Genomic DNA, 18,963 nt, shown 5'->3' on the forward strand with positions numbered 1-18,963 from the left:
ATCACGAAGAATTTTCACCGATAACCAAGATGGCGGCGCCCACATCGAAACAATTTTAATTCATATTTCGTAAAATAAATTCATAAGAACTAAAACTTGTATAATAATTCCACGTGTAGCGATTTTCTTTTAAATTTAAAGAATATGTAACAATTTAAATTCAACTCTGTTAATTTTTAGAACAATTCTATCACGAAGAACCTTCATCGATAACCAAGATGGCGGCGCATGTCCAAACAAACTCATTACATTCCCTAAAATAAATTCACAAATCTCGTACATACCATCTAATTTTCTATGAAATTTAATTTAAAACAAGTTAAATTGCCATTGATTTTTAGAACAATTTAAATTGCAATTGATTTTTAGAACAATTTAAATTGCAATTGATTTTTAGAACAATTTAAATTGCAATTGATTTTTAGAACAATTTAAATTGCAATTGATTTTTAGAACAATTTAAATTCCCATTGATTTTTATAGCAATTTAATTTCCTCCTAAATCAACCCTCCGCTTCAAATGCACAATATTGCAAAAATGTATGTAACCAACGAAATACTATGTAGCAGAGTGACAAAGCAAAGAGATATATGTATACTGTTGATATTTATTATCGTTCGAATAAGAAAGATGGATTTTTATCCCAGGGAATCGCGCTATTCGTCGTAACGAGCTCGCGAGAGTATTTTTATTATTCGTTCCGGTGCCGCACGCGATAGAATGATATAAGAGCAATCTCGTGCCGATTACGTAAACACCGTATATTACTCTTAGATGCAACGTAACTTGTCGTTTTTACGATTACGTTTGACAATCGCGAGTCTTCCTTGTTGACGAACTCCTCGAAACACGATTTCCTGCTTCGAAATCGCCCAGCTAGAAACTTCAAATGTTTCGAAACTCGATGAAGAATTTTTACTGTCAATTTCTTTCATCAATTTTTACTTAAAGTTGCGTGTACTTTGTAGGTTTTCACGATGCAATTTTGCATTTCGCTGTAATTAAATATTCAAGAAACATTAATTTACCTCTTTCTTATATAAAATATAGCTTTGTTCTTTACACTCATTCCTATGATAAAAAAATGATTTCCAGTTAGTTTAATTATTTTTAAGTCAACTTGGAATGTTTCAGGAAAAAGTAAAAATATTACAAAAATACCACGTACGTATTAAAAAGACAAAAATAAAAATTACTCAATCAATTTCACTAAAATGAAAGTATTAATATTTGAAATATCGATAATGTTATTAGCTGCCGAAGAAAGTTTGAAATCTTCGATTTGATTCCTTTAATCGAACAACCAGCGTTATCGAGCTACCATATTTCCTTCTAACCTGAATTTTTAACCAGATAAAAACCGATAGCAGCCACCAGTTCCGTACACAGAACGGTGACAAACTGCCGTTGTAAATCCTTTGTTTGATACAACGCAATAAATCCGTGCCGAGTACATAAATCTATCGATCCAGATATCGTTCTCCAATAATCACCGATACCATTCGTGAATCATTTGATTAATCCAGTAATTTCCAACCTGACACTCCTTTCTCGGAAACTACTTCGTATCCAAACATTCTTATCGAGTCCTCATCATTTTTCCATTAGCTGGAAAATAGAGGCTATTGTCAACGATCAATAGGCAATTATGAATGTTATTACAGGGAAAATTCCAGGGAGATTAGAAAAGGTGGTAGGAAGTTTCTGAACTTACAAATTTACTTATCTTATATTTTCTATTTTTCGAAGCTTTGGTCTGACTAATTTCTGCATCTGCTAGTTTTAGGAGCATCTGGTAAATTACTTTTGCAAGTTTATAAATGATTAAATTTTTAATCTTTTGTATTATCAAGGTTCTTAAGGTCCTAAAATCTTCAAGTTCTCAAATTCCCAAATTTTCATGTGTAAATCCTCAAATTCTCACACTTCCAAAGCTTTACATCCTTAATTCTCAAACTCTATATCATCAAACTTGCAATTCTGAAATTTCAATTTTCCAACTCCTCAAATTTGAAACTCCTAATTTTTCATATCCCCAAATTCTCAAATTCTCTCAAGTGCCCGAATCTTTAAATCCCTATTACTCAAACCCCAAATCCTCTAACCTGGAATTTTCAAATCCCCAAATCCTCAAACCTGGAACTCTCAAGTCCCCAAATTCTCAGATCCTAAGAGTCTCAAATCCCCAAACTCTCAAATTTCCTATTACATAAATTTTGAAATTCTCAAACCCCCAAATCTCCTAATTCCCAAATTGTCAAGTGTCCAACTTCTGAAACCTCCAAATCTCCAAATTCCCAATTTCTCAAATCTCCAAGTCCCTAAATTGCCAAATCTCCAAATTCCCAAATCTTCAAATTCCCAAATCCTCAAATTCCCAGTTTCTCAAATCCCCAAATCCCTAAATTCCCAATCCCTCAAACCCCCAAACCTCCACTCCCTCAGACCCCCAAATCCCCAACCCTTAAATCCCTAAATTCCCAAATCTCCAAATTCCCAATCCCTCAAACCCCCAAACCCCCAAACCTTCAAATCCCTAAATTCCCAAACCCCCAAACCCCCAAACCCCCAACCCTCAAATCCCTAAATTCCCAAATCTCCAAATTCCCAATCCCTCAAACCCCCAACCTTCAAATCCCTAAATTCCCAAATCCTCAAACCCCAAATCCCCAAATACCCCAAACCGTCCCTAAACCCACACCAGTCCCCAACATAGGAAATTTCCGTATCGATAAGAATTTTCATGAACAAGCTTACGTCACTCTAAACTCTCCACGCTACCGTGAAGTGTCGAACACAAAAGAAACCACATCGAACACTTTTACAAGAATCTCAAGGGGTTGAAGTTGTACAATGTCTCGACACGTGTCTCCGCGAACGATTAGATACGAACAATTAAATATTTTGTAACGATAAATTTTTTTCCAAGATTGTTTTATCGAATTTCTAATCTGCAGTTGAAACGGTGCAGAGACGTTACGAGAGCTCGAGGGTATAGAGTCGCTTCGAGACACCGGTAATGGACGATTGAATCGACGGGTCAGTTTAAAAGCTCTATTGCAACCTCTTGTTACCATTTATAGCAGGAAACGAAACGCGTTGCGAATCTTTTCGGGTTCAATGACCCTTCTTGTCGCTGTATGTCAGTGATTCATTTCTTGTTCAAACATTTCTACGCCCCTTTTATTAATATATGGCTTTGTACAAATATTGTTTTCTGCCTTTTATTATTTTTAATGGAGTTTTGTTATTTATTGTCCTTATGTTCCCTTGATTAATATACTTCTTTGTGCAAATATTATTTTCAATAGATTTTTACTATTTTTAATAGCCTTTTATTGTTTATTGTCCTCTATGTTCCCTTAATTAATATACTTCTTTGTGCAAGTATTATTTTCAATAGCCTTTTACTATTTTTAGTAGCCTTTTATTTATTATCGTCCTCTACACCCCCTTGATTAATATACTTCTTTGTACAAATATTATTTTCTGCCTTTTATTATTTATTGTCCTCTATGTCCCCTTGATTAATATATATTTTTGTACAAATATTATTTTCAATAGCCTTTTACTATTTTTAATAGCCTTTTATTTTTTCTCGTCCTCTACACCCCCTTGATTAATATACTTCTTTGTACAAATATTATTTTTTGCCTTTTATTATTTATTGTCCTCTATGTTCCCTTGATTAATATACATCTTTGTACAAATATTATTTTCAATAATCTTTTACTATTTTTAATAGGCGTTTATTATCGTCCTCTACAGCCCCTTGATTAATATACTTCTTTGTACAAATACTATTTTCAATAACTTTTATTATTTTCAATCGAGAAAGTGTTACGATAATTCAAGCAAAGTCGCAAGTTTAATATTTTAATATTTTCAAGAGCTCATATCTCGGTGATATTTATTAGTAAATTATTCAATTTGCCCATAAATACACGGCTTGTATATAAATATTTAACGATAGTACAATCAAGCTCAATTGATAACTTGTGAACTTGTAAACTTGCTTCGCATCCCATTAACATGTACTTCTCAATTCGTTTCAAATATGAAATACAAATATTTCGTTCGAGTATCGGAGCATGGAATTTCTCGTCTCTTTTTATAACACTTCAGATAAGATTGTAAACCCGTTTTTGCTCGAATAAATTAAAACAAAATGTAATTACATAAGACAGAGTTTTTAACCTCAAAATAAAGTAATCAAAATGGCCACCCCGTCGCATGGAACGTCTTGTTCAAACAGACCCGGAAAAATATTCCACGGAGACCCATTACAAAGTCCATCTACATCGCAATGTTCTAAAACAAAGCGACAAACATGTCGTTATCACGAAATTCAAAGTGCCGATCGAAATTTTCGATTCTTCGATTTATCGGTCTTGAAAATCGTAAATATTGCCCAATAGATTATAGTGTTTATAATTATTACGTCCCCTCTACTGGGACTCTCGCAACAAGCGTTTTTCGATACGATAAATATTTTTTATTTACACCGGAGATGACGAAATCGTAATCGAAACGAATTTCATAACGAACGCCCGTGGTGTTTGCAAATCTGCTTTTTTTGTGTAATCGGAGGTTCACGATGAAAATATTCCGACGAAATATCGTGAAATTCGAGTCGTTGAACTCTGAACCGTAAAATTTTGTTTGAAAAGAATAAAGTTCAGCTTGCAACTCCCGCCATGTTTGCTCGACGCGAAAAATGTTCGGATTGTCTCGCTTAATCTTTTTCATTATCGTCGATATCGATAACGATAAACGTTCTGCTACACGATTCTTCTCTCCGTTTAATAAATTCGGCACTTTTTACCAACGAAACGTTGGAACGTGTAGAACTATCTGTTATCTCCATTCGCGAGGACGCGTGATTGAATTGTTATGTTAAAAACAAAAACATTACACATATCTGAAACTCCACATTACGGGTATCGGTACTTCGTACTTACATAACATTTAATCGCAAAAATAGAACCGGTTGGAAAAAAATAGAATTCCGCTTGAAAATTGTTAATTAATTTCGCTGCAATTACGAATGTGTAACATTGTGACACCTCTATACTATTTACATTTTCCTGTTATGAAAACACATTACTCTCCGTTGAACAGTTTCTTGAAACGTTAATTGTTAGCGTCTGACGAGCAGCAAAACCCAGATATAATCACTGAGAAGAACAAATGAAGTCAATTAAAAGATAATTAAGTAAAAATTCTGCTGAATCGTTGGAGAAATCTCGATGTGCTAAATTTTATTGCTTGCTTAATTTTCTCTTTTGAGCATAAAGAAAGTAGGCAGTGAATGAAGAGTGTTTGGGAAACTTGTGAAACTGAGAGATATCTGGTCACATACGAAAAAGAATTTAATCGCGGACGACCTCCAAAGCGGTCACGATAAAACTCCAGCGAGCTGTTTCGTGTTTACGTTTTAATCGAGCTTGATAAAAAGGGGCTGCACGGAGACACCCACCGATGACACTTTTCAGCAATCGCGATACGATAGGACAAACACTCGAAAACGTGACGCTCTAGAGTTTTCTATTATCGCTAGTCATTTGTTATCGTGGCCACCATGGGCCCTTATTTACCACCATTTTGATAAATTCTTTGTTTTCGATCGATGGGTTGTGGCGGTGGAAAGTTATGCGGGTTTGGATGTTTTTGGGTTTGGGAAATTGGGGATTTGGGGATTCGAGGATTCGGGATTTGGGGATTTGAGAAGTTGGGGAATTTTAGAATATGAGGACTTGGAAAATTGGGGATTTGAGAAATCGGGGAATTGGAAATTGGGGAATTTGAGAATTTGGGGATTTGAGAAGTTGTGGAATTGGAAATTTGGGGGTTTGAGAAATCGGGGAATTGGAAATTTGGGAATTTGAGGATTCGGGGATTTGGAAATTAGGGGATTTGAGAAGTTAGGAAATTTGAGAATTTGGGAACTTGGGAATTTGGAAATTTGAAAATTGGGAAATTTGAGAGTTTGGAAATTTGAGAGAATGGAAATTTGAGAGTTTGGAAATTTGAGAGAATGGAAATTTGAGAGAATGGAAATTTGAGAGTTTGGAAATTTGGGGGAATGGAAATTTGAGAGTTTGGAAATTTGAGAGAATGGAAATTTGAGAGTTTGGAAATTTGAGAGTTTGGAAATTTGAGAGAATGGAAATTTGAGAGTTTGGAAATTTGAGAGAATGGAAATTTAAGAGTTTGGAAATTTGAGAGAATGGAAATTTGAGAGAATGGAAATTTGAGAATTTGGAAATTTGAGAGTTTGGGAATTTGAGAGAATGGAAATTTGAGAGTTTGGAAATTTGAGAGTTTGGAAATTTGAGAGTTTGGAAACTTGAAAGTTTGGAAATTTGAGAGCTTGGAAATTTGAGAGAATGAAAATTTGAGAGAATGGAAATTTGAGAGCTTGGAAATTTGAGAGTTTGGAAATTTGAGAATTTGAGACCTCAGATACTTGGAAATTTAAAAATTTGAGAACTCGAATCATCATAAATTACAGAATTCCCAACTTCCAAAATTAGAAAATTTAAAAATCCACAAACTCAAAACCACAAAACCTCAAACCCCACAAAACCCTAAAATTCCACTAGGAAATTTCCAAACTACCCAGTGCATCTGAATCACCAGATGACCATCGCAATTTAAAGTAAAAACTCCCGCTATCTACCATAAAATTATCGCTGAACAAAGCTTCCGATAGAGTTATCGATTTCGACAAATTGCCGATGGACTTCAGTAATAAGAATCGGTAGTCAAACAAATCGTAAGAATCTAATCGAGCCACTTTTCTTCAGCCTCGATAATATTACGCGATTATCGATGCATTATATCACAAGATTCATTGCGTAAAACACTTATCCGAATGGAAAAATTGTGTCCTGTCGATTGTGGATAAGATAGAAGCCCTTAATCGAAAGAAACGGAAAAATATATTGTTTAACGAGAAGACGATTTAACGAGACGCGAATCGAGAATCGACTGGAAGATCGATCGAGTTAGGTCGCGTGGTGAATGTTTGAGAAACAAGGCGTTTCGCGTTGACGGAATGCAAATCACACGGGACCGTGTCGCGTCGCAGTAAAACAGCCTTAACGACCACTTCGTCGTTTCAATGGCAAAATTTAATGACTTAGGAATCGAAGGACGCGAGACTCATTTCTGGTGTTGCGTTTGCATTTATAATCTGGGTTTGGACGTTGGAAAGTAGTTTTGGTTTGCAGATTTGGGGATTTGGGGAGTTTTGAAATTTGAGTTTATGGATTTGGGAATTTGGGGTTTGAGGGTTTGGGTTTTGAGAAGTTGGAGATTTGAGAATTTGGGAATTTAGGAATCTGGGGGTTTGAGAAAGTGGAGATTTAAGAATTTGGGAATTTAGGGATTTAGGGGTTTGAGAAGTTGGAGATTTGAGGATTTGGGGATTTAGGGATTTGGGGGTTTGAGAAGTTGGAAATTTGACAATTTGGAAATTTAGGGATTTGGAGTTTTGAGAAGTTGGAGATTTGAGAATTTGGGAATTTAGGGATTTGGGGGTTTGAGAAGTTGGACATTTGACAATTTGGGGATTTAGGGATTTGGGGGTTTGAGAAGTTGGAGATTTGAGAATTTGGGAATTTAGGGATTTGGGGGTTTGAGAAGTTGGAGATTTAACAATTTGGGAATTTAGGGATTTAGGGGTTTGAGAAGTTGGAAATTTAGCAATTTGGGAATTTAGGAATTTGGGGGTTGGAGAAGTTGGATATTTGAGGATTTGGGGTTTGAAGAGTTGGAGATTTGACAATTTGGGAATTTAGGGATTTCAGAGTTTGAGAAGTTGGAAATTTGACAATTTGGGAATTTAGGGATTTAGGGCCTTGACAATTTCAAGATTTATTTGCTTGTAAATTTGAGAAATGGAGAATTTAACAATTTAGAAATTTGTAATTTGGTGCATTTGAGACTTTGGCATTTTTATAATTTGGAATTATAGAGATTTGAATAGTTGACAATTAGAAATATCAAGATTTAGTGAGAAATCAAGGTCTCACCGATTCCCAAATATCAAATTTCAACATCTAAACCCCACATCCCACAACAACCCAACAGCTGATTAAACTCCATAGCACATAACAAATGATTTCATTTACTTCTATTTAAAATCTTCAAGGGACTCTAATAGCCTGAGAAAACGATAAAGCCATACATGGAGATCGAAACAATTGCCACCTCGAATTGTTATACTAACAAGGCTAACAAGGATGTAGTTTGTGGTTGATTGTGATCTGTGTCCGTCGAGATTTAATTCGGTTGAACGCCGGATGTGGATCGCTTTAATATTCGCCGCATTCGAGGACACCATGAATCTCTCTTTGAGATTATGGCTGGCACGTAGATCACTTGCGTCGTCCTTCGCGCTATTACCTTCGCGTGTCGAGCAATTATATTTTCGACCGTCTTATTATTCAGCTGGACGAAGGTTCGTGTATGCATTGCTATCCCTTAATGGTCTTACGTGACTTCGTGCAGGTAATCCGTGACAAAAACCAAGGCTAGGTTACCAGGTTTTGCTCGATCGATCATAGTTTCTCTTGCAGCACTTTGGTTTGGAAGTTTATCTTTCACTGTAGAGTATTACTTTCGTAAATTCTAAGATCAGTTTAATTTTAGAATGTTAGCGTTATTCTATCTTTCTGTTTTTAGATTTATGGTTTGTCTTCTCGAGGTTTCTGATTTGACGAATTTAATTTGTTATTTGGAGGTGTGGCAATTTGGAGGCTTAAGAATTTAGGGACCTGGGAAAGAAACTTAATTTAATTTAAAATTAAAAAATTTCTTATCTAAGAACTTGAAATCTGTAAGCTTCAGAATTAAGAAATTTTATAAATAAAAAATGATAGAAATTTAAAAACTTGTCTAAAGAAGCCTACATATCGATAAGTTCAGTAAAAAAATCAGTGATTAAATTTCTTGCAGTCATTAAATTTCTTTTACGTCCTTTCGTATTATTCCCCGCCCATTTCTCTTTGATTAACAAATGTCTTCAACCGCGTCCTATCGAAAGGTGCCGCGTTATTTTCGTCGAGCACCGTCGATTTTTGTTCTCATGCTCGACCCGAGTTATTCAAAGCGTGCATTCTTTCTCTTCACTCTTCCTCTCATCGAAGCTCGATGATCTCTCGGGTATGTACAAAGCTAGCTGTCTCTTTTGAATACCACAGGAAATTCCCATAAGGATGTGTCTCGACAATGATGCAACATTTTCCCCGTTTTCGAGAAGCTTAACTCGCAAACAAGTTTTTTCTCCTCGATGTCATAATGGATTCACGGCATACCAGTTTACCGAGTACATATTTTATCATAAACGTTTGAACTGTATGAGACTTTAAAATAATTGAAATTATAATGGTTGCATAACGGAGAAGCCTCGGTACTCGACGATCTTACGACACGACGATTACAGTTACCTAATTCGTCACAATCAATCAACGAATTATCTTGCTTGTAAAAGCTGAGTTAAGATTGATCATTTAACACTGTGGCTATAAATCTCCTTCACCTGAGAAATTACAACTGTTCAATCCAATTTTCGAGCCATCCATTCTCGAGCGACAGAACATTCTCGTGAAACAAACATGTGAGAGAATTTTACTTCGTGAAAACTGTCATTCATTATGTGTTAAGTATAACAAGGCTAACTAACAAAGCAATTTAACATAATTGAACAAGTCTGTCAAAAATTGTACTCTTTTATGAAAACCATAAGTTGTCACTTATTTATGTGTTAAGTATAACAAGGCTAACATAAGAAAGTAATTTAACGTAACTAAACAAGTAACTCTAGAACTGAACAATTTTATAGAAACTTAAAGCTGTCACTTACTTATTATGTGTTAAGTATAACAAGGCTAACATAAGAAAGTAATTTAACGTAACTAAACAAGTAACTCTGGAACTGAACAATTTTATAGAAACTTAAAGCTGTCACTTACTTATTATGTGTTAAGTATAACAAGGCTAATTTAAGAAAGTAATTTAACGTAACTAAACAAGTAACTCTGGAACTGAACAATTTTATAGAAACTTAAAACTGTCATTTACTTATTATGTGTTAAGTATAACAAGGCTAATTTAAGAAAGTAATTTAACGTAACTAAACAAGTAACTCTAGAACTGAACAATTTTATAGAAACTTAAAACTGTCACTTACTTATTATGTGTTAAGTATAACAAGGCTAATTTAAGAAAGTAATTTAACGTAACTAAACAAGTAACTCTGGAACTGAACAATTTTATAGAAACTTAAAGCTGTCACTTACTTATTATGTGTTAATTATAACAAGGCTAATTTAAGAAAGTAATTTAACGTAACTAAACAAGTCACTCTAGAACTGAACAATTTTATAGAAACTTAAAGCTGTCACTTACTTATTATATGTTAAGTATAACGAAAGTAACCTAACAATGCAACGTAACCTAACCATACAAGTCACTCGAAAATTGTACAATTTTATAAAAATTGTAAGGTGTCACTTACGTTCACAATTTGCTGTTAAGTAAAACAAAGACATAACCTAACTTCACATAACCAGACAAGCCACTCCACAATTGTTCTATTTCATGACAACTCCAAGCTTTCACTTACGTTCATGATTCCTTGCTATGCAAAACAAAGACCTAATCTGACCTAACCTAACTGAACAGGTCACTTCACAATTCTACTATTTCATGAAAACCCAAAACCTTCACTAACATTGATAATTACCTATTAACTAAAACCAAGACATAACCTAACTTAACATAACCAGACAAGTCACTCCACAATTGTTCTATTTCATGACAACTCTAAGCTTTCACTTACGTTCATGATTCCTCGTTATACAAAACAAAGACCTAATCTAACCTAACCTAACCGAACAGATCACTCCACAATTTCATGAAAACCCAAAACCTTCACTTACGTTCACTATTAACAATTAACTACTAACTAAAATATTAAAATATTAACCTATTAACTAAAACAAAAAACTAACCTAACCTAACCAAACAAATCACCCCACAATTCTACATCCTAAAAACCCCAACCTTTCACTGACTCATTAAGTCCTAATTAAAACAAAGACAAAGTAAAATAAATTGATACAAGATGATCTTCCAATCAGTGTGAAAGCACATGCTAATTAATTGGCCAGCTAATTCGAGGGTGAAATCTGTATCGACATTTATAATGGACTTCCAAGAATAGCCAGAATGTCTTCGATCGTGCCAGAGATTTATTAAATGTTGCAGATTATTAATACACTTGCAACATAATGTTTCATTGTTGCATCTCGACGTCTCATAGTATAATTAAACTATTTATCTATAAGTCGGAATGACGTCAATTTTGGTTGGCCCCCTTTGACCCACTTTCAAGAACCAATAGTTTTAGCTTCGGGATTGTATGCAGCAGAGTACTATGTTTGAAGGCTTACGAAATTGAAGGGTTGATGCAGAGATTAGGTTAACTGTCTTAGATTTGGGTTGAGATACACTAATTTCTAGGTTAGTTTAGATTTTTGTACATGTTTGAACTTTTACTAAAAAGTGTCACTTTTGTGACAGTAACTGTCACAAAATTGTTATGTCAATTATTATTTATGTTAATTATTATTTGATTGGTTATATAGTATCTCATATATGATTTCTGTGTATAATTTTATCTGTAGCCTGACACTCTCAATTTATCCAAACGTACCAATAAATTAGTGCATAAAATTTCTTAACAAGAATATTATTTAAATATAGTGTCTCATGTATGATTTTTGTGTATAATTTTATCTGTAGCCTGACTCAAATTATTAAAACACACCGATAAATTATTGTATAAACTTCCTTAACAAGAACATTATTAAAAGCTACAGACAGAAAAGATCACAATAATAAAAAAATCGAAAGCCAATTCACAATGGAATTTAAAACACCGATCAGAGAACCGTCTGGATTTGCCCATTAATTCCCAAGCAAGATATCTTCCGCGTCTTTTATCAAAGTCTTACAAAATCCTAACATCATGCGAAGCATAATAAAGGAGTAATTTATATCGTGCTACCGATGCGTTAAATCCAAAGTTTCAACATGAGTACAAAGGTGTTACAAATTAACCGCAGTTACGATGATTTATGAGACTTCCACAGTGCCAAGTGTGTTTTGTGCCATCCACACGGTCTGTTGTCTTTGACTCGTGCCACACGTGATTTCTACTATCAAGAATTCGATACGTTTTATCGTCGAAATTGGAATGTTTGCTCTCGTGAATGGACTTTCTCCTTTCGGAAATAATTTATCGACGCTTTTTTCCGATTGTCACCGAGCCAAGGTTTTCGAAAGAACGTCTCAGAATATTTTCGTATATTTTGCCACAGACGGAATCGCCGAATTTAAATCGGCAAGTTTATTTTAACACGTGGAAAAACGTGAATTTTGTTTTCTGTCGATCCAAAGTAAACTCTGATTGTATTACAAGAACCTCGCTTTTGAAAATGCTACAACGTTGCTTATCGAACAGAAATAAGACGCGATAAAAAAGAAAGTCATGCGTTCGATGTTGCATATGTATCAGCTTATTTATAGGAGTAAAAAAGCGGACGATTTGCGAGCCAAAACAGTTTTAGAACGCACGCGACGAAAGAAAATCACGCTCTCGTGCGATTGGTTGTTTACAATCGTACTTTGTTTGCGGATGTTTCCCTCGCGAATAAATTGCTGTTTTTTTTATGGAACTGTTTTGAACGCGTCGGATTCAACGTGAGGCTGTTTCGTAAACGAGACACGATTTTTCGAAGGAATTCTATCGATTTTTCGGTCACGTGTACCTATCGATACGTCAAACCGCGACACGTGATGTCGCGCGGGGATAAATGGATTACTCGGTTCAACGTCAGTAACGGTATTAAGAAACGACTGATTATAAACAGTGCATTGCCGCTTCAATCTGGTATTCTAATCAGTTGAAATGAATTTCTAATTCATTAAACATGTTCTCCGGCGTGTTGATTATTGACGGTCAATAATATTTGTATGGCGATTGACGCGCAATAAATAGCTCTGCATTAATGTGTGTAAAGAGGTACTTTAGATTATCGCGCGGTAAATCGCCACGCGTTAGATCGCCACGAGTATGAGATCTACACGCTAGATAACTGAGCGTTAAATTACCACTTATTAGATTACTATGCGTAGATTTCCACGCATGGGATTTTTACGCGTAGATCTCTACGTGATAGATCACCACGCGTTAAATCGCCATGCGGTAGATCAGCACGCGTATTAGATCTCAACGCGTTAGATAACTGTGCGTTGGATTACTACGCGTGGAATAACTACATGCTAGATTACTACGCGTAGTAGATCGCCATGCATGAGATTTCCACGCGTAGTAGATCGCCACACATGAGATTTCCATGCGTAGTAGATTTCCACGCGTAGATCTCTACGTGATAGATTACCACGCGTTAAATCACCACGCGATAGATCACCACGCGTATTAGATCTCAACGCGTTAGATAGCCGCGCGTTAAATTACTACGCGTCGAATAACCGCATGCTAGATTACTACGCGTAGTAGATCGCCACGCATGAGATTTCCACGCGTAGAACTCTACGTGATAGATTACCACGCATTAAATCACCACGCGATAGATCACCACGCGTATTAGATCTCAACGCGTTAGATAACTGCGCGTTGAATTACTACGCGTCGAATAACCGCATGCTAGATTACTACGCGTAGTAGATCGCCACGCATGAGATTTCCACGCGTAGATCGCCACGTGATAGATTACCACGCGTTAAATCGCCACGCGATAGATCACCACGCGTATTAAATCTCAATGCGTTAGATAACTGCGCGTTGAATTACTACGCGTCGAATAACCACATGCTAGATTACTAAGCGTAATAGATCGCCACGCATGAAATTTCCACGCGTAGATCTCTATATGATAGATCACCACGCATTAAATCGCCACGCGTATTAGATCCTAACGCGCTAGATAACTGCGCGTTGAATTACTACGCGTCGAGTAACCGCATGCTAGATTATTACGCGTCAGATCTCCAAGAAATATATTAGCAACGCGTCATGTTTCCACGCGTTAAGTTACCACGTATCAAATCGCCACGCGTTAGATCACCACGTACTAAATCTCTACACGTTAGATAACTGTGCGCTGAATAACTACACGTCGAGTAACCACATGCTAGATTACTACGCGTCAAAATATATTAGCCACGAAATATATTAGCGATACGTCATGTTTCCACGCGTTAAATTACCACGTATTAAATCTTTACACGCTAGAAAACAACGCGTTAAATCACCGTATGTTAAGCTACTGTGTGCAGTAGATCGCTGTGATAGATTACCACGCGTTACATTACCGCACGTTAAATTGCCATCTGTTAAATCACCACAAATGTTACATCTCTACATTAGATCTCTGTCAGATTTGTATACTAAATTACAACGTATTTCTCATCATATTTATCATTACGTATTGTATCAATGTACTTTGTATCATAATGCGTTCTATCACAACGTTGTATCACCACGCGTTGTATCGCCACATGTGAGTAATACATTACCTTCGTTTCGCGAAATTATCTCTAATAATAATCTTTGAAAAAGTTCAATAATCCATATTGCGTCATAAAAGATACGATTATTTCTACCGTGGCGATTAGCTAATTGCAACATTTCTACTCGAACAGTCATTCTACCGCTTCTATTTTGTCATGGAGAAGCACAAGTGTCATCGTATCCATTTCGCAAATTTCATTCGCGTTTCGTAATTAATTAAATGCCGATGGCGTTTTGCGGGCTTTTCGAAGAAAGTGTTACATAATTTGTTTTTTGATAGGCTACTACGTGAATTTATTACGTTTATCTAATCCGTATCTTGCAAGAGAATATTATCCGATGCTATCATTAATTGCAATTATATAGCGGATTTTATAGGCGAGCTTCACTTATCAATTAAACTACGCCCACATAAATATTCCAGTTACTTGAGAAATAACTGATACAATTTTTAATTTGTCGTATCTTTCATTTTTAGTCAAACGTGCTTCAAATCTGAAACTTTGAGTACCTCATCGTAACTACCCTCTGATTTACAGTTTTTAATTCAAGTTGTATAATTAAAAATTGTTGATATTAATTTTTAACATTTTTCAAATTTTGATTGTCTTTCACAAATTGATCACTAAATATTGACAACGTTATTTGCAATTTAAAAAATCTTGGAATATGTACGTTTTATTTTAAATTTATAATTTGAAGGTTACTGGAGTAATTTATTTTGACTCAATAATTAGACTGAATGCAGATAAAATTTTTAACTACGTTCCTGCATATGAATACATATAGAAAGAATTTAACAAAACAGAAACCATATGCTGCTTCCGCCGGTTCCCCAAATAAAACGTCTACAACCCCAAAACCGGTAGCTGCAGTAAAAAAAGGTCTTTCAAGTGGTTAGGGTTCACCAAACCCACTGTCATGTCTCCCTAACTCGATTCACGAACTGCTACGCAATACTGATAGAAAACATACATTTTTCCTGAACTAACATCCTCCTCACTAAATTATTAAACGAAAGTTTCATTCGAATTACACGAGTAAATAATTTAACGTTGATTCACATTCGAATTTACTGTTAATTATCAGTAAACGTGCTCTCGAATCAAACTGTTTACTTAAACTGTCTTCTTTTCCTTTCCACGTAGCTCAATTCATATTCAGAGATAAATTGATATTTCTTAACATTGCATGTGACTTCACACTTTGAGGAAATGCACTATTCAGAAGTCATAGGACATACTTATTCTGATAATCTTTTATTATATAATTGATTAATTCACGTGGACATTTTGTACTAAATATTTAAACGTTCAAATTAATTGAATGTGCAAGAAAGAGGAGACTGCTGTACTACACTGAAGGGGTTGATTTCAAGTTTATAAAAAAAATGATTCAATTGTACAATTTAATTTTATTTTATAATTATGTTCTATTTATTTTAAACTTGTGATTAAGTAAGCAAGTGCTGAAGATATTTGTAATACGATCAAAAATTATAATATTCACTATGACAGACTTCCCTTTTGTTGCAATTCAATTTCAAAACAAAAAAGAAATTCACTTGTTGAACTTTAATAAAAAGTCTTGAATTACACTTCATAAAATTCAAATAAATTGTAAGTCAAATTTAGATGAACAAATTGTAAATTTTCTTAAATGAATGAATTGTAAATTGACTTAAATTATAAACGTAAATAAACCAAATAAGTTAAACTTCTATAAATAAAGTCAGCAACAAACTTAATTACAAATACTATACCCTATGTGTATTTCTTTAAACTTCCATAAATAAAGTCAGCAACAAAGTCAATTACAAATACTATATTCTATGTGTACTTCTCTAAACTTCCATAAATAAAGTCAGCAACAAAGTCAATTACAAATTCAATACCCTATGTCTAATTCTATTTATAATTTACCCCATCAAGTTTAATAAAAAATGCAAGTTATAATAAAAGTAGAAGTTATAATAAAAAAGTGAGCAAGGCACACATGGTTAGAATTGACGTCCCATGACTCCGAAGCAGAGGTATGCAATAACGCAATGGGGTTGCCTTACCTGCCGCCGCAGCGACGTACTGCAGGAACGTCGAGCCCTTTTCCGTCATTTTAGAGTCACGACACTTGTCTTGAACACCGTTAGATACACGATAGCTCGTTGAACCGGCACCGATCTCGACGGGCTGTTTTCCAAGGGTGGTTGAATCGTACACTGCTGAAGAGGAACTCACTGGTACAGGGCTGTAGACATACTTATACGAGCGCCCCTCTATTTCCTCTGGGCTGTAGGTGGGGGCCATTTCTCGCTCTCCCTCTCTCGTTTTATCTCTGTTGCTCGTTAACTCGCTAAGCTCGCTCGATAAACGGCTGACCTCCTCTCCCTTCTACTTTTACGAGCAACGCCGATTCGTTCTACTGGCTACGAACTTGTACCTCTACTCCTCTTCCGTTGAAAATGCAACGACCGTCGAGTCCTCGACCCTGCAACGATAGTGTCAAGGTCAGCGACGATCGCCGATCGATTCATTCAGGAATTAGGGTTCGCGGTTTATGACGGTGAGAGACTGACGAGGCGATTCGGAAGCGGATTTTATTTGGGTTCTGATTGCGCTGAGGGAATTTTGGAGGAGAAATGGAGAGGATAATTTTTTTAGGAGGATGATAGGTTAGGTTAAAGGAATAGATTAGGATGATAGAAAATTAAGATGATAAATTAGGTTGATAGAGGAGACTCACTTGCTTTAAATTTTGAAAAATGAAGTAGCTTCTAATTTTATTCTAATTAGAATGATGAAGGATTAGGATGATAGAGATACAAATCACCTGCTTTGGATTCTGAAAAATGGAATAGTTTTTAATCTCCAAATCCCTGAAAACTTGAATGTAATTGAGTATAATGTTATTTTATTTATGCTTGCAGTAGTATTTTTCAATAGAAATTGCCATCAAGGGTTAAGTAAGTGAAAATCAATTTTTCAAAGGGTGCAGTGTGGAGTGGGAAGATGAAGCGAGAAGGGGTTGGAGGAGCAAAGGTCAGGGACGAGTAACCTGCAGAGGCCTATTGTAAACTGCTCTTTGATAGAAACGATTTAAAATAACTTCAATAGTTTGTATATTCCTATGGTCCCAAATTCTTATAGTACCAAATCTCTGTAATCCCAAACTCCCATGGTCTCAAATCCCTATGGACCCCAATTCCTATGGTCCCAAATTCCTACGTCCCCAAATTCCTCACATCCCCAAATTCCTACGTCCCCAAATTCCTCACATCCCCAAATCCTTACGTCCCCAATTCCTCACGTCCCCAATTTCCCACGTCCCCAATTCCCCACGTCCCCAAATTCTCACATCCCCAAATCCCTACGTTCCCAAATTCGTCACATCCCCAAATTCCTACGTCCCCAAATTCCCTTCGTCCCAAATTCCCTTCGTCCCAAATTCCCACGTCCCCAATTCCCCACGTCCCCAAATTCTCACATCCCCAAATCCCTACGTTCCCAAATTCCTCACATCCCCAAATTCCTACGTCCCCAAATTCCCTTCGTCCCAAATTCCCACGTCCTCAATTCCCCACGTCCCCAAATTCTCACATCCCCAAATCTCTACGTTCCCAAATTCCTCACATCCCCAAATTCCTACGTCCCCAAATTCCCTTCGTCCCAAATTCCCTTCGTCCCAAATTCCCACGTCCTCAATTCCCCACGTCCCCAAATTCTCACATCCCCAAATCCCTACGTTCCCAAATTCCTCACATCCCCAAATTCCTACGTCCCCAAATTCCTATGGTCCCAAATTTCCTTCGTCCCAAATTCCCTTCGTCCCAAATTCCTATAGTCACAAATTCCCTTCGTCCCAAATTCCTATAGTCCCAAATTTCCTACGTCCCAAATCCTCCTACCTTAACTCCTCACATCCCCAAATTCCCCAAGTCTCAAATTTGCACCTCCAAATTTAACCTTGAAGACTCCCAAATTTAAAAATCTGCAACTACGAAAATTTTCCACGTCACTAAAAGTATCTGTCACATGGAAGACAAGAATTCGACTTCCAGTCTGTCCCTCCGTATCCAGAACTTCTACATCAGCAAGTTTGATACGCAAGATCTACAGCACTTTGCTTAAGCGTTCTGACAGACTTTTATCTCCCAACAGTTGGAAAGGTAAAATATATTTCTATGAATGTTTTCCCCACGGAAAACCGTTCGAAGGGAAACCGATGATAACAGAACTGTACTTTCCAGGAACTCATTCGTCAAGATACAATGTAGGACGATTCTAATCGGAATAAATTTTCCTTTTGTTGCAGGACTAATGCGAAAATCGATAGCGCTATCATTTAACATGTCTAAATG

At 36.0% G+C, this 18,963-nt stretch overlaps 1 protein-coding gene across 2 annotated transcripts in view; it reads right to left on the reverse strand.

The window, feature by feature from the left end:
- The window catches only part of LOC100883250 (facilitated trehalose transporter Tret1-2 homolog), a 45,973-nt gene that overhangs the window by 15,727 nt on the left and 11,283 nt on the right, over positions 1-18,963 (reverse strand). For both annotated transcript variants that reach the window (XM_012286277.2, XM_003703760.3), the window contains exon 2: positions 16,672-17,093. In XM_012286277.2, the coding sequence (XP_012141667.2) occupies positions 16,672-16,912 (241 nt within the window). In that variant the 5' untranslated portion in view covers positions 16,913-17,093. The remainder of the gene's footprint in view (positions 1-16,671; positions 17,094-18,963) is intronic.

Source organism: Megachile rotundata, chromosome 9, assembly GCF_050947335.1.
Source record: "Megachile rotundata isolate GNS110a chromosome 9, iyMegRotu1, whole genome shotgun sequence".
NCBI lineage: Eukaryota > Metazoa > Arthropoda > Insecta > Hymenoptera > Megachilidae > Megachile > Megachile rotundata.